The sequence below is a fragment of the Emydura macquarii genome, unplaced genomic scaffold (genome assembly GCF_026122565.2).
Source record: "Emydura macquarii macquarii isolate MOO-44397 ecotype Brisbane River unplaced genomic scaffold, CSIRO-AGI_Emac_v2 contig_1253, whole genome shotgun sequence".
Classification (NCBI taxonomy): domain Eukaryota; kingdom Metazoa; phylum Chordata; order Testudines; family Chelidae; genus Emydura; species Emydura macquarii.
The window spans coordinates 33,475,889-33,501,942 of record NW_027131390.1 but is presented as its reverse complement, the minus strand read 5'-3'; the positions used below and the strand labels follow the sequence as shown (position 1 = coordinate 33,501,942).

General features: G+C 41.8%; 1 protein-coding gene across 2 annotated transcripts in view; it reads left to right on the top strand.

Moving 5' to 3' along the window:
* PCDH19 (protocadherin 19) overlaps nucleotides 1-26,054 on the top strand; it is a 102,084-nt gene that overhangs the window by 43,253 nt on the left and 32,777 nt on the right. The window contains exons 3-4 of one of the 2 annotated variants that reach the window (XM_067548392.1): nucleotides 12,946-13,004; nucleotides 18,512-18,681. In XM_067548392.1, the coding sequence (XP_067404493.1) occupies nucleotides 12,946-13,004; nucleotides 18,512-18,681 (229 nt within the window). Of the gene's footprint in view, nucleotides 1-12,945; nucleotides 13,005-18,508; nucleotides 18,682-26,054 lie in introns of both variants that reach the window. The other variant, XM_067548391.1, reaches the window with a different exon arrangement.

Here is a 26,054-nt window from a genome sequence, read left to right as displayed (position 1 = left end):
AAAGAGGGCTTAGATTCCAGGGGTATATCTACCCAGCAAGTAGACACCCATGGCTGGCCTGGGCTGAGCCCTGGGCTCCTCTCACTTCACAGGGTCCTAGAACCCGGACTCCAACCTGAACCCGGAAGTCAACTCAGGAAGGAAACAACCCCGCAACTCGAGCCCCGTGAGCTGGAGCCAGCTGGCACAAGCTGGCTGTGGGGGTTTAATTGTAGACATACCCCAAGAGTACCCTAAAATGTTCCCTCCCTCGCAGTGAGCTGCAGCCTAACATTACCCACATCCCCATGGTGCTGCCAGCCAGCTCCCTTCCCTGCTCCATTGCTAAGACCATGCCAGCATTTCCTCATGCCCAGCTTGACCTGTGGATATTATTCACCTGTCCATGTCCATTCCTGGCCTGAGGGAGGGTCAGGATCTAACCGTAGAGGGTGGGAGTGTGACACTGGGTGCTCAGGCCCAGACAGGAAGAGGTTTCCCAGCAGGGGGAAGTAGGTAGGGTCAAATCTGGTTCTTCCCAAGATTCCCAGTCCACCTCCCTCTTCCTAGGCACAGAACACCTTCAGGTGTATATATGAACCCCTAGAAAATAGCAAATCCAGTAGGTGTTAAAACACCGAGGGAGTAGTCAGTGCCTGCCCTCGGATAAAGTCACTGGGAGTAACACTGTTAAAATCTGACAGGAGCCTTTGAAAATCTGTTCCACATTTTTGAGTTACACAGGAGAACATTTCCCTTCCCTGGGATTCATGGATTGTTATCTTTTGTCTAAGGTATGTTTACAATTGGGCAAAGGATATATCCTTAAATCACCATAGATTGATTGTTGCTTAAAAAAGTCTCTTTCTCTCATATTTTTTTTAAAGAAAACACACGCACACACACAGAGGAAACACAAACTCAGATATTAATTTTTTCCCTAACATTTTTTAAAGTGACCTTAGTGTTGGTGAAAGATGCCGAACTAACAGCCTTGGAGATTGTGTTTCTGGTTAGCCAAAGAGTGGTACAGCAAGGATAGGGACAATGCATGGCTCCTCACCCTGCCCTTCCTAGCATCCCTCAGGCCAGAGCTGCAGGGGCAACTGAAAATGAGGAGCTCAGTCCCCATGGCCCATTCTTTTCTTGGCTTCTCTGCTGATGCTGCCAAACTAGATGCCAGTTATCATATTGAAAAGTTCCAGGGGGGTAGACGTGTTAGTCTGTATACAGAAAAAACAACAAGAGTCCTGTAGCACTTTAAAGATTAACAAATTTAATTTCTGCAGGCATAAGCTTTCGTGGGCTGTAGCCCACTTCATTACATTCCTTACATCTGACGAAGTGGGTTGCAGCCCACGAAAGCTTATTCCTGCAGAAATTAAATTTGTTAGTCTTTAAAGTGCTACAGTTATCATGTTGTATATTGTACTGTGGAGGACCTCCAACTGATTTCCCATGGACAACAAACAGTCCATTGAATGGTAACGTTTTTTTAGCCATTGCTTCCCTATGCTTGATTTGACCTAGAGCATGTTCTGAAATTAACCATGTTTTACAAATATGACCACAAGTGCTTTATTTAACTTGTATGTATGACCTATTACATGTAACATAGCTCAGATCATAACAATTAAGTGTTGGCGTGACTATTCTAACAGTGAGTGAGTGATGTATTTCAGAAGCTGCAGTTTTTTGATTGATTGTTTTATGGAGAACAAAGCTAAGAAGTAAATGGGAGTCAGAGAGATGATATTGCAAGCCTTGCTTTTTCCACCAGGGAGGCCATGTGCATTTTTATGAATGATTTGACATTTTTGTGATCTCTGAATACACCTACCGTGCTGACATAAGGTTAGCGCACCTGCTCTCGTGATAAATACATTCATCTCGATCCTTGATGTGCTGGGTTGGGATTGAGGAACTATCGTTTTGAGAGGGTGGATTTTATTAAAACCAAAGCAAGAGATTCACATGCCAGAACTGAATAAAGGTGTAAGTCATTTTTTAATTATAAAGAGTGACATGCAAGTTTTATTAACAAGTCATGTAAAAAAGGGTTGAAGGATAATTCTCAAAAAGTTGTAGTAAAAAGTCATTTTTCTGTAGTGCATTATGTGAAAGGTTTCTGCATGTGTTAGAAGGAGATTGTAGCAGGTTTACAATTATTTGCAGAAAGACAGGGATATTTTCATCTTGCTGTGAAATCTGAGATTTTATAGGGATGGATACGTTTCGTTAAGATTGGAGTAGACAGGAGCCCAGATTTGAACCCCCTAAGACTTTGCAGGAGGTTTGAAGTCCAACATTGTGCAAAGAGTCCCTGTCTCTACAGTGAACCAAACTCAAGATCTTTGGACCCACAAACCTTAGGGGTGTTTAGAATCCAGATCCAAATGTTGTGGTTCAACTCCATCTCTAGTTTAGGGGTTCAGTTTTGATAAATACTCAGAATATCTGAATTTGATCCAAGTTCTCTGAACATCTTGGGTCTGCAAAATTGGACTTGAATTCTTTGGCCTTCTCAGAAGATTGCTGGTCCTTCCTGTTTACAGTCAAGTTGCTTTTGCAGCATTACTGCCCCATATCATGGTATTTTAGCACTTCAGTCTCAGGGAATGGCAGAGACAGTGGAAAGAATAAAAAGTAATGCAGGGAGTGTCAATAGAACTTTTCTGAACCTTAGGCCAGTTTGATACGATTTTAGATGAATATTTGAGGGAGGAGGTTGTCTCCATTTTGCCCATCCCTAAACTATTGCAGGGTCAAATCCTGGACACATGCACAAACTAAGGGATACTGGCCTGTCACATAGTTGGGGTGACAGAATCCTTCTCTATAGGGTGGGGAGCACAGCTATGTGCAATCCAAGAGCTTTAGTGACATTGACTCCCTCCCTCCATCAGGAGTTATGGTTGGTTGATCTAGTTGTGGACCCACTGCCCATGCTTCCAGCTTAGTTCTCCATACACCCCTGCTTCTCCAGAGAGTAGTCCCTCTGTAGTCTTGCATTAACACGCCCCAACCATTGATCCACGTGGAAGGACTCCTGTGCCCATATGGCTCCTATTGCAGGAGTGGGGACAAAGATTAAACACGATCAACAGGAGGAGATGACACAAAAAGAGCCGGAGGAAGGGAGAGTACTTAGTCTGGGCCTCATTCTCCATTGCCTTGCCCATACCTCTTGTAAGGGGAGTTCAAGGTGGGTGTACATACTGCTACCAAATCAGAAAAATGGTTTTCTATACCCACTTTGCATTCACTTAGCTCTGGTGTAAATACCTACAGAGGGTTCAGCGGAGGGAAAGAACACATGGTAATATAAGAGCCTAAAGAACACATGGGGAGGTTGCATAGAATTTTTGGAAGTTTTCTTAAAGTAGTGAGGTTTGAGATCAGATTTCAGGCCTGATCCAAAACCCTTTGAAGTTAATGGGAGCTTTTCATTGACTTCAGTGGGGTTTGGATCAGATCCTTAACAAAGGTGAGGCTGGAGGGGTCAGGAAGGGATTTTCAGATATGGGATCTTCTAGTTAGGATAAGTACCCACTGGGAACACTTGTGCTGGGTGGGTCAGGTTTTGAACTTGCTTGCTGTATTTAAACAATTATGAATGTAGGGTATCACACGTACAAAAACATCAATAACAAGCCCTAAATTATTGTCAGGGACAATTACAGGAGTATAACACTCTTCTGCAACATACAGTCACAACAGTTTTCAGGGTAACCATAGCCATAGGTTGGCCATGACTGTAAACTCTTTGGGGCAGGGACCATGACCCACTTCTATGTACAGTGCCCGGCACACCAGCCCCTGATCCTTATCAGAGGTGCTACCATAAAAATAATAGTAGTAACCCAGAACTATAGGCTTCTATTCTGCCTCCTCTGCACTTTAATTTTATTTTACACTAAGCTAATTTTTTCTTTTGTTTCAATTTTCCTCTTTTTTGTTTTTTTCCAGGTGGGGTAGGGAATGACAAGTACTTTTTAGATTAGTATCTTGTGGCTAACAGGTCATTTGGTAATAGCAAAGCCAGCTCCTCCCCGTTCAACTCAAGAAAAGTTTGTTGATATTCATACAATTTTTTATTTAATGGGAAAGATTATTCTGAATGAAATGTAACGAGTTTAAAAAAAAAGTTTAAAATTTCCCTGCTAGTTGCCTGATTTTGGAGGGTTTCTGTTGATTCAGACAGCAGCTAAAAGCAGTTTTTTTTAACACTATCTATTTAGGAAATATTTACTGGTTTACAAATCCTTCCCATATAAATATCAGAAATAAAACAGTAATTATTACAACAATGAACTTTTGTTTAAAGAATACAGTCACACGATCTCTGTTTAATGAGATGTTACCGTATTATAGAGTGAGTATCATTACAACACCTATGATCTATCATTTCTAGTGATTTTAGTAAATTCAGTGAAATCTTGGTTTGCACATATTGAACAGACCGGGCATGTCTATCAAATGTTGAATATTCAAAAACATTGGATAGGTATGCTGTGGGTTTTTTTGCAGATGAGTGTACTTTGTCTGAGTATTGAATAATAGGTAATCAAATATCGAAGTACCTTTTTGCTCTTTCTCTATTTTTTTTCCGGACATGTAATTGGTGTGTTATTTTTTCCATAATAACAACTATCCATATTTTATTCAACCATTCATCTAGAGCTGGATAAACCTACTTTTTAAAATTAAACATTGGTAAGCTGCATGCAGTGCTGGAGCTGTCTCTTTAATGGAATTGATGTTAAAATACCCATATGTGATATTCAAATCCCAAGTATATAGATCAATATAATTTTTGGCATCCCCTGTAAGAGAAACATAGTCTGAAATCTTCCAATGCTTTAGTTTGGAAACCAGAGGATTTATGCTGGAAGAAGAGATTCAGTTCTTCCTGATAACCTGAATATGTGATATATTCTCAGGATACTGGCTATGGGCCTGATCCTGAGACATGCTGAGCATCCTTCACTTGTGATGAAATCAGTGAAAGTTCTCACACCCACTCTAGAGATTGAATCATTTACAAACAGAGGGTTGAACTGGAATTAAGTCAAATGAACTTTGATTAAATAATGGAAACCATAACCCAACACTTCTCTCTGAAAAAAGCCTAATTTTTTTTTAGCTTTCTGATTTGATCCCATAGGTTTCATTGAGATAACCTTGACAGATAATCTGGCAACTGAGGAGCAGTCTCATAAACTGCCAGGCTGCCTCATAAACCACATAGCATGTGCCGCTTTAGATCCTGCCACCAACCTTGCTGAAGACTGCAATCCCACCAATGGACGGAATCAAGTTTTGTTTCATCAGAGCAGTCCCAGTGTCTCATCACTTCTTGCCATATCTGAGGTCTGGAAATAATTTACATTAATAGCGCTTATTTCTTTGGCAGGCTAGAATTCAAACCTGGGAACAGATAGTGTATAAAGCTCAAATCCAAGTAAAAACCAAATCTATCAGATGTAGGATGGTGGTGTTCTCTTAGTAAAACAATGTACAGCAGAAAGTGTGTGTTTTTGAAAGTATGTGTGGGAGGAACTAGCTAACCAAATCTGAATCACAGGGATCTGTCTCCCTAGAAAAGTAGTGCGTTTTTCCCTCTCTTTTTTTGGACAAAAAAGGCCAAATTCTGGTCTCACTGAAATCAGTGGCAAAACTCCCAATGACATCAATAAGACCAGGATTTAACCCTAAATGATCTAGAAATCATGGCAAGAAATAGAGAGAGCTGAACTGGGCAGTGATTGCCCCACATCCCCTTCTGTTGATGAGACTGATGCTGCAGGATAGCCTCATCTGATCCTAATGGATGATCCTTGCTCTGTGCTACAAGGAAAGGAAAACTCATCATCCCAAGGTCTGTGGACAATGTCCTGATAAGGAGACATTTCATTTAATATATGGTGCATCTTCTATGGGAAGACACTGCTTGGCTCCAGCATGGGTCTGGTCTTGATGATCTAATAGGTCTTTTTCCATCTCTCATTACAAGAAATTGTGAAATGTGGAATGGTTCTCAAAATTAACCTTCAAAATAAAAATGTGTTATTCATAAAATATACTGCAAAACTTCTGTGATTACCACAGTGCAAAAATAGTTGACTATAATCACGCGATATCACTCCAGTCATCATAGTGGATAATTGATTGAGAGCGTCTGTCAAGTTGCATGACGTAGATTATAGTGAGCATGGCAGTCATCAGGTCGAGTGAAAGCATTGTTGTTGCATATAAAGATGGCCGACAATAAATCAAAGAAAGCAAAAAACATTACAGCTTTGGCTCATATGAAGGAGTACCCATAAGAACCTTACATGCAGACGGTGGTAAATTGTTTTGTTCATCTTGCAACTGCATTTGTTTAGAAAAAACATGATCGATTGCCATTTTGAGTCTGAATTGCATATTAAATGAAAAGGATGTGCAGAAGTTACAGGTCAGAACAAAACACAAGCATCAGTGTTCATGATGTTTAAAAGAACAACTGAAAGTAGTTTAGCAAAGAGAGAAGCTACAATAGAGCTAGTGAAGGCCTTCATTGCTGCCAACATATCTTTAGAAAAAATGGATAATCTGAAACTAAGGGAGTACTTTAGAAAGCATGTATCAAATGCTGGCCGTTTCCCATGTGCAAACAAACTTCGTAAAGATGATCTAACAGAAGTAACACAATAATATTCAGTGTACAAAATCTGCGCTGCGGAATATGATTCCATTTCATTGTAGCTGGTGAAGCAACAGATACACAGGATAAGTACATACTCCACATTTTATTTGTACCTGGCAGGTGGAAAGACAACTGTGTGCCCATTTTCCTAACAGCCTGTTCAGCTCGAGTCGGTAAATTTTTCAGCTTTATCTCAAGCTGTAGTAAAGGTTGTTGTAAACCATGGCTTAAATTTCAACTAGGTCTCAGCATTTCTCTCTGACAATGTGATTTATATGTGCAAACCTTTCTGTGATAACAGTGAGAGTCCTGTAGCACTTTAAAGGCTAACAAATTTCTGTAGGCGTAAGTTTTCGTGGGCTGCAACCCACTTCATCAGATGCATGAAATAGAAATCAGATAGGAGGTATATATATACATCCAAGGGTAAGAAACAACAAAGGGGAGGGTAGGTGTAAACAAAGTCCATTCAGTTAGAGTAGATGAGGCCTATTCACAACCATTGATTAGGAGGTGAGAATATATGAACAGTGACAATTACTTCTTGTAATGAGATAACCATTCCAAGTCCCTATTCAGACCCAGTTTGATTGTGTCAAGTTTGCATATGAGATCCAGGTCTGCAGTTTCTCGCTAAAATCTGTTTCTGAAGTCTTTTTTGTAGAAGTATGGCAACTTTCAAGTCAGCTACAGAGTGTCCTGGGAGTTTGAAGTGCTCTTCGACTGGTTTATGGTTGTTACCATTTTTTATGTCTGATTTGTGTCCATTTATTCTTTTGTGTAGTGACAGTCCGGTTTGGCCAATGTACATGGCAGAGGGGCATTGCTGGCACATAGTGGCATATATTACATTAGTAGATGTGCATGTGAATGAGCTCCTTACGGTGTGGCTGATGTGGTTAGGACCTGTGATGGTGTCACTAAAGTCGATGTGCGGGCAGAGCTGGCAACGGGGTTTGTTGCAGGGATAGGTTCCTGGGTTAGTGTTCTTGTTGTAGGGTGTACGGTTGCTGGTGAGTATTTGCTTCAGGTTGGGGGGCTGTTTGTAAGCAAGGATAGGTCTGCCTCCCACGGCTTGAGCGAGTGAGGGATCATCTGCTAGGATAGGTTGTAGATCCTTAATGATGTGTTGGAGAGATTTTAGCTGAGGGCTGTAGGTGATGGCCAGTGGTGTTCTGTTGTTTGCTTTGTTGGGTCTGTCCTGTAGTAGGTGACTTAACAACAGACCGCCAACCTGAAGCAAATACTCACCAGCAACCGTACACCATACAACAAGAACACTAACCCAGGATACTGTCTTACAGTTCCTACAAATTCTGTGGCTGCAGAAAGTGCAATTTCAATGTATGGACAGGGATGCACTCCACAGAGACAGAAGATGTCAACTGCAGCTGCTGGTGGATGCTGCATGTTGGCATCTAACAAATAAAATGGACTGTTTTATTAGGTAAGCATAAATGTGTATTTCTAAGTTTTATGTACAACTTTGAATATTATAATTAATTAATTAAGCAAACTCCCTGATCCAGGGCGACTTACAAAGATAACTGTAATACAGTACAGTACTTGTTGTATATATACTGTGTGAACACATCTGTGAAATTTGCTATTATGCCATGACCAACTTGTGAAAAATGTGTGATTTTTGTCTGATTTAAGTAGATCCCCCTGCTCATAACCATAACTCTGTCTAATTGCATTTATACTCAGTGATAAGATCAATGTCCAGATGTAAATGTTCTGTAACATATTGATCTGTAACATGGATTTTGCCACCTATTTGGATGGAAGACAAAGTGCAGAGTGTGGCATTCTCATATGGGGCAGACAGCAGCAGCTGTAACCAGGGATGCTGTGTAGGTTGGGTGAACTTCAGAATCTGTTGAACTAGCAGTTTTTGGAGGCCATTACTGAACTGCTCGAACATTTTGCCAACCCTGCCTTCTTCCACTTTGGTGCATGCTACCCTCTTGAATGTTCCTGGGAGCACCGCAAGGGGATGCTGTTATTAGGCTCTTCTGCACTGAAGTTCTTCTCAAATTATCTTGCTTTCACCAAGGCAGCTCCACTGCTTCCAGCAATGGTGGTCACAGTAGTACTGACCAACTGTCAGTAATTTTACTAGTGTTGTCTAGAACTTGGGAGCCAGCAAGTGATGTTTTGTAGCAGCGGTCTCTTAAATGTGATGGCCAAATGTGGTGGCACCAGATGGGACGTTGTACTGGCAAATAACATAAGGGATTGGAAGATATAGACTGGTAGCTGGACAGAATGGGCATTTGGGAGCCAAAGAGACTATGTAGTCTGGGTGTGTCTAGCAGCCTCAATAAAAAAGACGTGTTGGCATTCAGTCCATGATAGCTCTGTCTCCTTTCTATCATAGGAGAACAATACAGTCCTATGCAAACAGTGCTGCTGACCCTGCAGCCATGGGAAGCCATTGGCTAATTGGGGCTCAACCCCACCAGTGATAAGTTGAGATGCTAGTGTGGTGTTTACTGCTCATGTTGTGGTCCTGCGCGGGTGTGATATGAGTTGGCAGAGCTCTGTGGGGATCATGACATCTCCCTGTTTACTGTGGCCCTGGCTTGAGTACGTCACAGTTTTTCCCCTCTCCTGTTTAGCAGGAAACCTCCATCTGTTATTCCCTTACCTCCTTGCACAAAGACACAGCAGCTTTGGATATGTTCCCTATTCCACCCACCCTTTCCCTTCCTCCTTTTTGTAATGGGACTGAAACACACACACAGCTAGCACATGAAAGGAATTTAGGCAGGTGGATGTACAAGGTCCTACACCGATGATTGGGCATTGCAGCTGCATTGAGGAGGTGGGGAGGCCAGCTGAGTAACTGCAGATTTGCTTGAACCAGTCCTGCATCTGACAGCATAAGATGATTCAATGCACTCCCGTCAGAACAGTGATTGCTTTAAAGCTGCGTCTGATTTCTCTTGTCCTCCATCGCTCAGCTCCTGTCATAGCCTGTTTACAAACCACACCACTCTTAATAACAAACACATTCATGGTCTTCCCTCCCATCCTCCAACAAGTGTGTGGAAGATAATACAACAGAGATCTCTGTGGACGGGTCAGATCCCTTCTCCAGAGGTGGAAGCATCAGGATTGATGGATAAACACTGTGTCAGAAATCTTATGCAATGTAAATCTTCTCTCATTGTATTTTAAAAATATATGTGTGTTTCCTACAGAGAGACTAAGCACTTTAACAATCAAAGTCATATTGCAAGAACAAGATGCAAGAACTGCAGGGACTGGTAGTTTGTGCAGTAAATCTCCTGCGTGACTCTACAGCAGTAATTACTATGTGAAAGTAATAACTGAGCTGTGCTGAGCGCTAGGCCAACTCCCCCAGCTTTCAGAGGATAGCATGTTTCTCAAAGGGAGGCTCCTGTTTGTTAAATTAGATATTGTGCTGTATTTCAGAAAAGGTCACATTTAACCAATGCTGCTTCTGCTTTATTATCTTGATACAACAGCGTACCACTGGCACATGATTTGGTTTCATATCCAGCCCTGCTTCAGCTGCCCGGTTCTGTGCATCCTGCCAGTATGATTATGTTGGCAGAAGGCTCCGTGTTCCTTTATTTATTGCAACATTAAAGATGCATATATTTATTTTTACTGTCTTCATAATTGCCATAAGAACAGGAAGTCATGTTCCAAAGTAGCACTTACAAAGAGGAGGGTGGGGAAGAGTTGATGCTATAGCTGAACAGCCCACATTTTGAGGACATTTGGATCTGAGTCGGCTCTTCATGACTCAAGCTGTTTTTTCCCTTTTATTCCAGGCTATTTTTATTATTAATATGTGCATTATGGTGGTGCCTAGAGGCCTCAACGAGGATCAGGGCTATATTGGAGAACAGGAAAGGGTGGCGTTCAGCATGGCTGTGAAGAAGGGAGGACTTGGGCTGCCTTCTGAAAAATTGACGTATCTGTTAACTAAATAATCTAGGTCCAGTTTCTGTCCTGGGATGGGCCTGTGTGTCTCTCAAAGGGAGATGTGAATTGAGAGCAAATTGTGGCTCTTTCAGGGGTGCTGTCTATCTGCTAGTGTCCGCCCATGTCCACCTGGAGCTGACTTTGACACTCACAGAGCTCTCTTGGTAACATGTAATGCTGCCTGGGTGGTCCTTCCGTATCATTGTTGCGCTGCCACATGAGTAGTGTGTACTGCAGAGAGGGAATATGGAGCAATGTCAAGGCCTGGCCAGGTGGCACCATAGGAATATTGCCCTGCCTTGGGGGGATACAGGGAGAGTCCATGCTACTGGATCCCAGGAGCTACTAAATGTTTGTGGTGTTTTGTTCTGTTTAGTAGAGGTAGGAAGGATAAAGGAGGGAAAAGACTTAAGACTCAATGTACCCAGATCCCAGGACTGAATGATGACTCCAGGATGTACTAATACCTTATTATTAACAGAATCATCAATTTACAGAGCAGGAATAACTATCAGTCCCTGCTGCCCATTCCCTATCCTGGCCAATCCACACTGATCCCTATGGTATATTCTGTAGTGCTTTGCCTACCTGTGTTTTGAACAATCAAGCGATGCAGCTTCCACCACTTCCCCTGGGAGGCTATTCCACAGCCTAATAGACTGTGACACTGAACCTTTCTTTCTTTCTTTCTTTCTTTCTTTCTTTCTTTCTTTCTTTCTTTCTTTCTTTCTTTCTTTCTTTCTTTCTAAATAAGTTCTGGTTATTCAATACCTGTTCTTATGAAAACCAGGGCCAGTAGGATTTTTAATACAAGTTTAAAGTATGTTGTTTTACATATAAAATTTGTGGAGGGTGGGGCAGGGGGTTTGCTTACAAACAATATATTTTACAAGCATTGATTTTCACCCTCTCTGTTGTACCATCACAGTTTTAAGCATACCTGTCATTGTTTGCTTTTGTATTATTAATAATAAAACTCAGATATGGTCCTCATTCTGGTGCTTAACAAAAAGATTTAAAACTAAACAAACACCCACTTTAAATTCTCCAGCAGGGGATTACCTTGCTGTCATTTACATATCTATGCAATAAATATTTTAACATGTTAATTATACATTAATAAGAAAAATACCTTTTGAACTTTCTGCCAAATTGCCACACACACACAGACCTGGATCCATCAGGGAATTAAAAGCAATTAGTTTTGTAACAGAGTGTGGTCACATTGTTTCTTCTCTGCAAATTGTTCTGTGGTCACCAGTCAGCCTTTTTCTGTCAAGTGTTTATATAAAAACTGGCAGGGTTTGAAGACTCCAGCTGCCTTAAAAAATAATGTAGGACATTTAAGGTATTCATTTTGCATCAGATGTATTTCTTGCTCTCTAAGGGACAAATTCAACCTTCACACACATGTATACAGCTCTCTTTGAAGTCAATGAGGATTTGGCCAGAGCAAGGCCAGAGGGCTCCATCGTGCAGCTGTACTGCATGTGGAACTCCCATTCTGTTTAACTTATGCATTCCTAGTAATGGTTGTGATGCTGTATAAACTCTTAACAACTCCCTCTCTGAGGTAGGTCAGTATCATTACTCGCATTTTACAGATGAGGCATGGAAATGGTAAGGTCAACATTTATAAAAATCTCCATTTATTTTGCGTGCTTCTATTTGGGGTGGCCCAGATTGATTCTCTGAAGGCACAAGCTGAACACTTGCAGCTCTGGTTGACTTCACTTATAGTTGGGGTACTCAGCATCTCTGAAAATCAGATGTCCCACACTGACCATTCAGAAATTGAGGCATCCCAGATTGGTGTCCGCTTTCATAAAAGTTGGACCATACTGACTTGTTCAAGGCTATGTAGCAAATCAGATTTGGAGCCAGAACTGGAACCCAGCTGTCCCAATTCCCTTGACAATTCCTAGCTCATTAGACCGCACTGCCTCTCTAGTTTTGAATATACCCATCACAGGAGTATCTGGGTGCCTTTAAAAAGATTGGGAATGCCTCATGAAGGGTCATATTCTACATAAGGACTGGGTCCAAACGGGGTTGCTCATGTAGATCTGAAGGCAGAAATTATCTCAATTAAAGAGCCCATCCTACACTCCCTATGTGGGTTAAAATATCAGTGGGCGTTGTGGGAGTTTTACCTGAATAAGGATAGCAGGCCTGGGCTCAGAGTGGCGTCTTCAGGTGCAGGATTCACCAGTTGCCTTTTTCCTTAATACACCAAAGCCTGCAAACCTGAGATTCCAGTTCTTAGGTGAATCACATTTGTAACTATCTCCCTTTTCTTTTCCTCCTTTCAGACTGAAAACTATTCTTTTGATTCCAACTATGTGAACAGCAGAGCCCATTTAATAAAGAGGTACGTAGGTTTGCTTGAAAATGCTTTGGTTTGCATAGCCAAATCCAGATTGTTTAGCACTCGTTTCTGCCCTGTTATTTGGTTTTTGATGTTTTGTATGCAAATTGTTTAGAGAATAATCGTTTGATTTTTAAAACAGTATTTACTTCCTATTAAATCCCGTTGCTTGTGGTTTTTAATAAAGGTAAATCTCTTTTGTTATATTTGCTTCCTTCTTGCTGGGAACTAGCAGTGACTTAGGCAAAATGCTGTTACCCTGACAACTTTAAAATTCACAGACTTTATTGTATTTGAAAGCACAGGAATAAAATGATAGATCTCGATGGCGAGAGCTTCGTGCCATGGGAGGAGGGAAAAGAAACTTGTTTGGGGCCAGGTAATTGGGTTTGATATTTGTTTGTTTTCTGTTTTAGTTTGTTTAAAGCAAAGTATAATTTTGTTGGGAATTTTTCCATTGGTACAACTAAATCATCAGTCCATTTTCATCCCAGCAGTTACCCCTGGATTGAATTTGGCTCGTTGGGTAAAATTCTGCTCTTAGTTATATCCTAAATCTTCATCAGTAGAAGAAGAAATGAGCCAAGTAATTAGCTAACATTTCTGTTGCACCACCTTAACCCCATTGACTTCAACTGGGTTGCATTTTAAATAACTGAGAGATGAATTTAGCTTATGGGGGAAAGTCTAAAAATATTCAGTTCCCCCATTCCACTTCCAAGACAGTAGAAGACTCTGACACAGCAAAATGGATTCTAACCAGTAGGCCACAATGCAGTGCAGGAGATCTGTATCCCCTGTGAGTCCTGCAGCTGTGCTCATGGGTTTACTGCACTCCAGTTTGCAGGGTGGGACTAGACAGGCCAGGAGGGCTGGAGGGACAGACCTACTCATTAACCAGCTCTCTGTCTCCCTCTAACCCTTGACTCTGTGGTCTGGGAGGCAACTCCTGGGCCAAATACTGCATAATTTTATCTGTGAAGACAGTGGAGAAGCAAAGGTGTAACAGAGAGCAGAGCTAGGCCCTGAACTGTTTAAATCTTCTTCCAACAGAAGAGAAAATCCAGTTATTTTAGTGACTAAAATCCCATTTGTTTATGTCCTAAAAATATACGGAGGAGAATTAGAAGTCTAAGCAACTTCAGTTCAGCGAGTGAAGGGCAGGTTTATTTGTCTGCTTTGTTCATGATGTTTAACAATGATAATGTGGCTGCTGGAGAGAAATGGACTGCCTGCACATATCACTCTTTACAATATAGTCTGGATTCATTCTTCTGAAAAACCAAATCTATTAATCTTTTTTTTTTCTTTACACCTAACATAAAAACAAGCAGCATTCCTAACTCCTACAGCAAGGTTTACTCTGAGACTGTATTGTTCTGGGATTCCTGCAACTGCTGATGCTCAGAAACCTGTCCTTCCTTTAGAAAAGTGGCAGTGGTGGAAACATGTTGTGTGACTGTTGCATTATGGCCTGTCTCACTGCAGGAAAGACAAATGCATTGTCATGCAGATTGCTTGCACATTTTGAACAGCTACTCTGTGTAGGACAATATTTCCCCCTCACTTCTACCTTTACTTGTCTTGCATTTGAAGTCTAATGAAAGTCATAAATGTTATACAGACATTTGGGAATTGAAATGTCATCTATTAAGCACTGTGAAATAATTTCAGTTCAGCAAAATCTTTGCTTTTGTGGAAATGTCGTAGTTGCTTTACCTTTGCTGTGTGAATCTCCCAAAATCTGAGATTTTAATCAGTCTGTTTATACCTTTCTTTATTTGTGTTTCTCACACACACACAAAAATTAATCCTAGATTTAAAGGGCTCTCGTAATTTAAAAATCTCTCATGTTGCCTGGAATCAAAGGCAGTGGCTTCAGCAGTGACATCTTTATTTAAAATGTGGTGTTTGAAGGTTTACTAATTTAAATGCATTTTCACAGTTTCCTCGTTTATGGTTCTGCAGAGCGCTGAATGGTAGGTGGTCCACTCGGTTTCTGTGGAGAGACAAAGGGGCTTTGCAAAGTAAAGAAAATATCTAGTTCTTCAGTGCTTTGAAGTGCAGACCATTCCCAAGACTAAATGATTTTAGACAAAACGAGCTAGCTGAAAAGTTTGGGTCAGATCCTCAGTTGATGTAAATTGATATAGCTCCAGTGAAATCAGTGCTGCTTTACACTGGCTGAGGATATGACCTGTTTGTCCTTTTTGGTAAAAGCAACATTGGAAGACATTGTGAAAGAGAGTGCCAGGGTACTTAGCCCATACGTTGAGATTTGAAGTGCCTGCCTAGATAAATTGTATGCTCTTTGGGGCAGGGACTGTCTCTTGCTCTATGTTTGTACAGTACCTAGCACAGTGGGGCCCGATCTTGGTTCATCTCTAGGCACTCCTGTAATACAAAAAGAAACAATTAAATTAGAGGAGACTTAAATAATGGATTAAATGGAGAGGGAAAATCACTGTTACATCTGCTGTCAGCACTGCAGGGGGAGGAGAGAGCTTAAATGAGCCCTCCCTTCATTGTTATCCACCTGCTCATTTAGATTTTGCTTCTTCTCCTGTTCCTTCTCAGGCACTCTTCTTTGCAGACTTTCTTTTCCAGAGTGCCTTTGTCTCTCCATGGGTGGGCAGCCTGTATATTTCACCAGCTTCTCCTTCCACTTCCCCAGCAGTAATCAATTGATGCTACAATTCTACAGTATCAGCTTATCCTCTTCGCTGCCCTTGGAGTTCTCCATGGGCTAGCTACATTTCAGGAAGTCCTGTGTGTGATTTTAGCCTGATGTCTTAAAGCTTCACCTTTTACAATAGTTTGCATGGCTGGCAAGAGTTTCTAGGGTTGATTGCTTCTTATTTTGTGTACATCCTCAAGCCAGAAAAGAGAGTTTCCTGGCCCTCAGCTCTTTGTGTCTCTGAACACCTGTCACAAGAACTTCACCCTCAGCTGTTGTTGGGAGCTCGCTATGATACTGGCTTGCTCTTGCTGTACTTTTTAAATCAGTGCTTAGCTGCTGTCTCTCTGTAGCACATGGAAGGAAGGCAGTGAAACACTATTTATAAGGGGCACTACAGGATTAGAGCTGAAAGGGAAATAAAATGGAACCTATAAGCATATGGTGTTTCCACCTTGCAATATAGCAAGTTTATGGACACTGTCAAGTGGGGGCAGTTTTTCCTTTTAGTTTAGATAGTTGAGATCTCACCAGTTTTAGCAGTATTCACCATCATAAATACATGGGCATGACCTCCTGATTCTGGATGCCCAACTTGAGATACCTTAAAGGGGCCTGATTTTCAGAAAGTCTGAGCACCTGCCTTTGGAAAATAGGTTCCTTTAAATCCCGAAAAACAGAGGCACCCAAAATCACTAGTCATACTTGAAAATCTGAACCACAGATCTGAGGGAACCTATTCAAATCAGTAATATCTTTACCTGTAAAACTAAACTTTGTTGCATTAGTCATTATATAAGGTCAAATTTTGTCCCCTTCCTGGCTTTATTGGTAACTCACGTGATACTAATGGAACACAAAATGCAGCCAGTGTTTTCTCTCCAAGCCTTATTCTGTCTAGGATTTTCTGCAGGAGCTCCCTGTCTCTGCCCTAGACTCCCTCATAGTCGCACCCAACTCTTTGTATATCCTGGTAGCATTAATAAGCAGCTCCTGCCACAACGGCAGAATTCACTTGGCAGTTTTATGCCAGGTTTTAACTCTTGCTAGTCTGAGGTGTCGAGAGCAAAGCCCAGCATCCATGTGTGGGACTGTAGATCCCACCACGCTCAGGACCTGGTACGTGAGGACTGGTCCCAAGCAAAACTCCCTAATAATGGAGAAGGGTGTAGAAGCCTTCACTGTAGTGCCTCTTAAGATAAGATCTAATAAGCTCCTTGAGGCAGGGACTGTCGTTTTGTTCAGTGTTAGTGCAGTGCCTTGCACTATGGGGTCCTGGCTGTGACGAGGGCTCCTAGATGCTATGACAATACAAATAACAGTAGTAGTAATAATTGAAACAAAACCAGCCAGTTTCCTTGAAAGAAGTCTGAAGACTTTTAAAGTTCCATGGACACTGGGAATTATACTTGTCTGCTTCTGCTGTGTCTTGGTTGCCTTGACTTGGCCCAATTAAATGCTCTCCCTGGCCTGTGGGCTATAGCCCACACTGTTCCAGGTGTTAGTGGAGTAGGCCCCAGCTTCATGAAGCCGAGGTGGCAGTATGTGCTGAACCTCTTCATTTCCTAATGCTGATGTTAGTCAGGATGTGCTTCTCTCCAGGTATATTCTCTACATTCAAGCCAGTGCACCTTACTCAGCCCCTCATGCAGTTCTTGCCATGGCCACTTGAAGGTGACCTCAGATTGTGCTTTGCGTTTTCTGCTAGTGAGCTCGTTACCACTGTAAGAACTGACATATCAGATCAAACCAAGGGTCCGTCCCATCCAGTACCCTGTCTCGAACAGTGGCCAGTATCAGCTGCTTCAGAGGAAGGTGCAAGAAACCTCATAATGGGCAATATATGGAATAGCCTTCTTCACATGGAACTTTTCCCCTAATACCAGGCTGTTATAGGGGTTGGTTTATACCCTAAAGTTTACAAGGGGTTATACCCTTATAAGTTTTTATCCTAGCTAATGTAATTTTGAATGTTCTTATTTATATAAATGTCTAATCCATTTTAGAATCCTGCTAAGCTCTTGACCTCAATAATATCTTGTTGCAGTGAGTTCCACAGGGTAGTTTTGCAGTGTATAAAAAGAATAACCCTGAAGACGAATGCAAGCTGATTTTCTGTTTTGCAGGATGAATGGATATGGCGAGACTGTGCTACCCCTGTAGGGCTCCTTTTTCAGCAATATATTTGTCCTTGTCCTGACTGACATTTTCCTTGTACCTTATGTATTCAGCAACACAGCCAAGGAGTTCTACCAGGCTGTACCTGGCACATTCAGCAATAGGTTGCCAATATTCACAGGAGACCTCCATTTCTTTTTTGTTAGAATGGTTCAGAACTATATGTGACATGTTGAGTTGAATAGGTTGAACTGCTGTTGTACTTTGTCTCTTTCAATTATCCTTCTCAGGTATAAGGTGATCCTCTGTTCCTGATCTTGCCTCCAGTCTGCTTCAGCTGTGCGCCGCTTCAACTTTTTGTCTCCTTGGCTTATTCCACAATGAGCAGCAGCACTTTGCTTGCATGAGAAATGAGCAAGGTCTTTCTGTGATTCTCACAAACCTGTAGGCGTTTCCTGTTTCAGACTTGCAGCTAGATTTAGTCACCTACCGGAATGTTCATTAAGATCAATGAATAGAATTGTTAGTTTCATACTGGGAACACCCTTTTGTGGTTCTGAATTGTGACTACCTATGAAAGAGATTTTTTCCCCCTGGATAATACAGCCAATGGTGGGTCTGGCTTCAGGGTTGTGACATCATCCTCACTAAGAGAGACTTTATCTGATCAGATTTGACATGACAGTAAATCATTGTTCTTTCTTAAACCCAGCAGTTCAACTTTCAAGGACTTAGAGGGGAATAGTCTCAAGGATAGTGGGCATGAGGAGAGCGACCAGACTGACAGTGAACATGATGTCCAACGAGGCCTGTACTGTGACACGGCCGTCAACGATGTGCTGAACACCAGTGTTACTTCCATGGGGTCTCAGATGCCTGAACAAGGTAAGTTGTGTCAATGCAAAATCTTGCATGTTAAGGGAGATCTGTGGAGCTTTCTGAATGCAGTAACAGTAGATAGCTGGACGCTGATGGCTATAATATATTCTTGCATGGGTGTGTGATAAGGATGCATAGCATTTACTGCATATAATGCTTTACATCTTCCAAGTGCTGTATAGATATAAATTAAACTTCACAACCCCCTCAACAGGTAAGTAAACAATGAGGATTATTCTCCATTTCAGAGAGAGGGAAACTGAGATCCCCTGAGTTCCCATGTGTCAGCAATTCAAGTGGCAGAATTAGAATTAAAGCCAGAGTTATTGGTTTCTGGTAAGGTGCTTGCTCCACTAGACCGCACTGTCTTAATCAAAGATCACATGCTCTATTTTTGACATGCTCTAGCAGCATTTCAAGAGATCGTGAGCAAACATCATCCACACAACATTTCAGAAAGGTCAGCTGAGCATATATGCACATTATTCACACATTCCACAGGAAATTAGCTCAGTCAGGTGGGCGAGATATTTGTGTCTTTCCCTCCATATAAACTGCAGTTTCACCTATTACACATACCCACATGCAGAGTTGGAAAATCAAGCCATGATCTAAATCCAAATGAGTGTTAGCTGGAGGAAAATAGTTAGAAGAGTTCAGCTGAGCCCATGCCTTCATATGTACTTGGGTATGAGTATTGCTTTCAGTGTCTTACTGATGCAAACATCCTCTGCAAACATCCTGTCGTTTTCAATTAAGATGTATGAATGCAGTTTGGTGCTCAAGCTCAGGGAAGCCTCAGGGGTGCTTGGCTATCTCTTGAGATAGGCTGTAGCTGAGGCTCAACTGGAAGCCCCACTGCTAAAAGACTGAAGGATGTGAAAACAAAGTGCTGTGATTATGAACTGGGCTTCAGCTGTTGAATTCGATTCATGGTAAACATCATTAAAAGCCTTTGTTTTGATGTCATAAAGGAGTCAAATGGAGAGAGTTCTCACCATCCGTGTCGTAAAACGTTTCCTCTAAAAGAAATTATGATCACTACATTAATTCCTGAGGGATGCTATTAAATGGCCATAGTTAACCCTGTAAAACCCTGTAAGCTGTAGTACAGGGAGGTCACCTACTGCCAGCCACATTAACTGGAGAGCAGTGACATCTACAATGATAATGTATTTTCCAGACAACCATACTGTGGCTAAAGATGAAAAAATTAAACATTTATATAACTATACAGTGGCAATTTAATTCTCCGAGGACTAGAACTGTGTCAGAGAATGCAGGCTGATAGGTATCATTTATTATTCTTCTATTACAAAGAAATGCTTTTTCATTTCGATCAGGAAAAAGGTTTCCTAAGATGCTCCTTGCAGTAAGAGAGGCTCTGGGAGTGAAAATGTTCATAAATGATTTCTGTCCTGTTTGAATGGTCTGAACAACATCTGTTAATTTTTGTCACATTTCTTTAGCAAAAAACAATCTTGGTGGAGTGCTGGATGGGTTTTGACAGAGATTACATTTCTGACAAGGTTGTGCACTGCCTGCAGTGTGCATGAGATAACAATGAGAATGAATTGAGGAGAATGGGCTGGAGTCACACCTGGTCAGTAGAGTGACACTGGTGATAAATTTGGTCCAATATATTGTAACCAAATCTCCTACATGTATGAACTACTGGTGAAGAAAATTAGGTGGGAGAGATCCAAAAGCACATATCGGAGTCAGGTCCACAACTCTCATTGACCTTTACCACACACTGTGCCTTTGCAAATCTCCCCCTTGGCTATTTCTTTGAGGGAAACCCAATTAGTTGTAACTTCAGGCTCTTGTTCGTTAATATTTATTACATATGGGAGCATCTTCATATTTATGTCATGCTGGATTATTCATTGTGCCTTGATATCCTGCAAAGCACTTATTCACATTTTAGTTAGTAGTCCCATTGACTTCAGTGGGGCTACATATATACTTGAAGATATACTTAGAGCTATGCACAGGCCTAAGGGCTTGTTTACACTTAAAATGCAGAGTGGCACAGCTGCGCTGCTATAGTGCTTCAGTGCAGACATTACCTACACCAATGAAAGGGATTGTCCCTTCAACATAGATAATCCAGCTCTGCAAGAGGCAGTAGAATTCTACCATTGACCTAGCCCTGTTTACACGGGGATTTAGGTCAGCTTAACTACGCTGCTCAGGGGTGTGGATTGTTCACATCTCTGAGTGAAATCGTTATTCCCACCTAATTTTCTAGTGTAAGCCAGGCCTAAGTGCTTTGCTGGGTCGAGGTCTGTCTGCTCTCACAAAACTTGTGGCTCTGAGTTGCCATCTAGCTGGGTTTGACGGAACACTGTCACATAAGAAAGGATTTTTAAATGGGACGGAGGAAGCCTTCTTTTCTGGACCCTGTGGTGGAGCAGTGGAAGACCTAGCTGCGCACTCTAAGCCATGTGCATTTACAGGCGGACAGCCTGTGTCAGTATTTTGACCTTGATACTACATGACATCTCTAGGTATCCCTACCCAACCTGCTCCTTCTAAAACTGCTCATTCTAGTGTTTGGGAAGTTGCTTCTTTACATCCTTTTGTGCTGATGGCATTGCACAGGGCCATATTTGGATCTGGTGTAAGGTAGGTACAGCTCCATTGGAGTCACCACTTATATCTGGTCTGACTTCAGTCCTGAATCCACACTGTGGTAGTGGCTATTTTTAGAAGTGCAGAGAACATTATTAGTAGTATTTATGTTGATATTATGCTAGCATGCATTGGCCTGTTGTGGGGCCATAGGCTGCTTCCACTGTCAGCTGAGTGATTCAGAACTCAGTTGGGCAACTACTGTGGCTGCTCTAACTTTCTCCTGATGCCTGTCTCCTTTGGCGTTCACAGCTTCCAAAAACTAGGCACCTGTGGTGGGTGTATTGCTGCTTCCAAATATAAAAAGGTGGGTACACGCTGTATAGTCACACATATGTAAGGCTCCATGTACTCTGCAGCTACATGGACCCAAGTTCTGTTGCAAGGCCCCTGGATTCTGTGATGTGCTGCTGCAGCACGCCAGAAATTTTACAGCAGCTTTGTCTGGGGATCTGAATCAATTAACTGTGAAAATGAATAACAAGCAGTCCAGTGGTCCTTGTGTTATTGATTTTGATATTCTCTTCCATTTATTCTATGTTCTCTCCTTGGTTTCAGTTTTCAGTGTGCCACAGAATTTTGTACTGACAACACGACTGCTTCAGAGAGGTCATAAGGGGAAAATTGGAGGCTTTGGCAGCTGGGCAGGGAACAGTTGGGCTTTTGGCTGCTGCGGAGACATGTGGTCCATCTGGGAAGGTACCACTCAACATGAGTGTGGGTGGCAGAATCTCTCCCTCTGCTACATACTTACAGACACAACTTTTCTGCAGTTTTCAGAGTTATCTGCATTTCCAGTAATAGCACTGAAAGAATAAAAATCTGTGTCTGATACACTGGTTTTACAGCACTGTGACTCCCTTTACTACACTGGAATCACTCGTGATTTCAAAATGGTTAAATGAAATCAGAATGAGGCCCCAAGTATCTGGAATATAAACGCAGTCGTCAACTTCGTGGGAGCTCTCCTGAACCAGGGTTGGTGATCTATACCATTAGTTCTCAACCCGGGGTATGTGTACCTCTAGGGGTACGCAGAGGTCTTTTAGGAGGTACATCAACTCATCTACATATTTGTCTAGTTTTACAAGAGGCTACCTAAAAAGCACTAGCAAAGTCGATACATAGTAAAATTGCATACGGACAATGTCTTGTTTATAGTGTTCTATATCCTACACCATGAAATGCAAGTACAATATTTATATTCCAATTTATTTGATAATTATATGGTACAAATGAGAAAGTAAGCAATTTTTCAGTAATAGTGTGCTGTGACACTTTTGTATTTTGTAAGTAAGTAATTTTGAAATGAGGTGAAACTTGGGGTATGCAAGACAAATCAGACTCCTGAATGGGGTACAGTGGTTTGGAAAGGTTGAGAGCCGCTGATTTAGACAAGAAGCTAAATTTTATGTAAGTGTCCTAGAACCATAAACAGTCTGCCTTGCTATTTCCATTCTGGCAGCTGTACAAACAATACCTTTTCATCAGGCAGGGAATATGACTGTAGTGGCCTATCTAAACATGGAAGGAGAAACCAAATACTAGGTGATTAAGTAATCCATTCTCCTGGTCAAAAAGGCTTCAGAACATGTCCTGCCTAGGGCAAGCTGGGGTGGACATAAAGGTAGACTGACTGATCAGAAGTCTGTTTTATCCAGAGGAATGAATGGGAATTTCCCTAGAAGGTCATCAGCATGGTTGTAGAATAGCAGCAACAAGAGTTCAGGCACAAACTTATTAATTTTTGTAGCAAATACTAAAAAAGAAGGTAAGGGACAGGAATGTTGTCAGAAGGTGACTCATTCACCAGGGCTGAATGCTTGCCCTGATACTTAAGCTGCAGAAAATAATCAAGAAAAATCATAGTAATTAGACTGAAGTAATAATAGTGATACTCACAGGGTTCATGAGTGTCTAATTCATAGGCATCCAAATGGTTCAGGAGCCTTCTGGGTAACTCCTGATCTACTGATGTGCGATCCTGGTTAGCACAGACCCCCTACAGCCTATGAAATATCTTGATATCAAGGGTGGTTCTGAAAATCAGGAGTTTCTAACAAGATACTGACCACTATCTGGTAGGCCCGAGGAACTTGAACCTTTAAAATACACTATTGGGTATAGGATTGTTCCTCTTCCTCGGGTTTCAATGGGAGATGGGGATTAGTGTGGTCTTGTTTAAGTACACCTTGATTCTTGAGATTTTAGATTTCCTGCAGGAAGGAGTAGAGAAAATTTGATCCAAGCTTCTACCTATAGTGCTCTAGGAAAAACAGGCTCCAGAACTCTCTCACTCAGCATTCTTAAGCCCTGGATAGTAGCTTAGAGCTTAGATATTAAAATCAGTAGCAAACCTCTCCTTGACTTCAGTGGGGACAGAATTAAGACCTTTGGTAATAAATTCTATCCTCACCAAGCTGTCCTGTGCTAGCTAAACGTATCCCTAACTTGAAAAGCTGCCCTGACAATTGTAATTAAAACCCCCTACCATTGAACACCTGTTTTCCCCCACTGCTAAGAAAGCTGTGGGCTGATCAGCCATCCTGGGTGGGGAAAGTCTTTGCATCCTCTTGCTGGCAGAGAGCTGACTCCCTGCTGGTTGTGAATATGTTAGCATGATTGGGCGTACTGGGTAAGGACACAGGATCCACGCTAATGGATCTGTTGCTGCTGAGGGACGAAGACAACCTACTGCAGCTCATGAGTGGGAGTAGTGATTGTGGTGGGCTAAGGGCCCAGTAACCGGCCTATAACTTGGTGGTAGATTTCATCACCCTCTCTTCCAGTCCCTGTGCAAGATAGCTTTATGAGGCCCATTTGCTCTAGCTTTAGATAGAATTCATCTCGTAGGCCATGGGGTGTGCAAAGTGCAGCCCTCTATGCCTAAGGGGGAAGATGCACCCAGGAGGGATTCATTGCTGACTGACATGCATGCAGTGCATTGATACCACTGTCCCATCCCCCTCCCCAGGCACACATCCTCTCCCTCCTTGGGAGTTTTGCACCTGTGGGCTGAGGAGGGGACTAGGGGATGAAAAATCACCTTTTAGTTCTGGCTGGGCTCTATAGGAGGCTGCTGCTGAGGGCTACAGAATCAGAACACTTGCTAGTTACCCTGGCCTTCCTCCACAGCTGATGCAAGATCCATGATGTTATTAAACCCCTCCTGTTTTGTTTGTTAAAATGAAATGTGTGACCTGAACTACTTGACAGCGTCCCTTTAATTGTATGGTTTTGGGCCCTGAAGTCAAGAGGTGCTGAGCATACATGACTCCATCAGAAGGCAATGGCTTTCCCCTTTCTTTTCTTTGGAAATCATGTAGGTGTCCCCATAGTGAAGTATCGCCTCTAAAATGGCAGATCCTAGTGTTGAGTGCATCTGACTTATGAGGGTGGTAGCATATGGTCAGAAATATTATCCTGAGCTCTGCTGCTTAGCTTATTTTAGGAGTCGGAAGCTTGCCCAGTCCCTCTTTACCTCATGATCTTAATTATTGATTATAAATTCATCAGTTGAAAAGATTGCTTTAATTGCTGTAATACGCACCCAATTTGGAGTTCATTACTACACTGAATTGTTTTCCTTTTCCTCCTAATTGATACCAAATGGAAGATACAGGAACACACACACTAATGTTTCTTTGCCTTTCACGACTGAATTTACCTACTGCAGTTTAATCATTTGTTTATTTATGGAGGTGCAGGGCTTTACAATGAGTTTACTCAATGTATTTATTTACCAGTTCTTTCATCAATTAAACTTTCACATAACAGGTTTGTTTGGGAAGAAACTGATTCCTCTTAAACCTAACTGTTATTACGCGTTTGGTATAACAGTGTGCTCTAGAATGTAAGCCATACATATTCTGGGCTTGATTCATCATTGCATCACTCCAGTTTTACTCCAGGGTACTGGTGTACACCTCTAATGAAGGTGTACATCAGCTACATTGAATTTCAACTCAGTATATGATACATTGGTGGAAATCACGATTTCCACTGGTGGTGTAAACTTCTAATAGAGGTGCAATTTATTTGAAAATTGTGATTTCCACCAATGCGTCATATACCGAGTTTGAAACATCAGTGTAGTTACTGGTGCAAAAAGCCCAGTGGAGAAAAGGCCTCAATCAAACAATCACGGGTTACAACACTAGTAGCAGAATGTTCTTTTTTTTTTTTTTATTTTGAAACTTCTTAACATGCGTTTCTCCCAGCCTCTCAGCAAAGTGGGAAATTCTTGGTGTGGAATATTTTCTGACATTGTAAAGCAGTGTGGTGCTCTGTTCCATAAATGGTTGCATGGACCAGATGTTCATAGAGTAATTGAAAATTCCATTTTATCAGAATAGCATTTGCTGTCAAAAAGTTTTATCTTTACTTCAACAAAGAGGTTGATTAGATCCCTAAGGACCTGAATTAGCATCTTTGAGGCTAGATATACTGTTTTGCAATTCATGTAGTTATTTCTCCCTTGGTTTTGCTCATTCAGAGTCTCTTTTAATGCCTTCATCCTCTTTCAAACATATCAGTTGCAAAAGTTTAGTGTCTCTCCCTCCCTCGCCCGCGCCGCCGCCGCGCCCCCCCCCCCCCCCCCCCCCCCGTCTCTCTCTGGATATATGGAGAACTATTTAGATCTCTTCAGATACTTTTCCTCACCTTGTTGTGAGCCAGAAGCATACTTGTACTCTAAAAACATAAGCCATAGAAACACTTGCTTATCTAGAAACAAAAGCGTA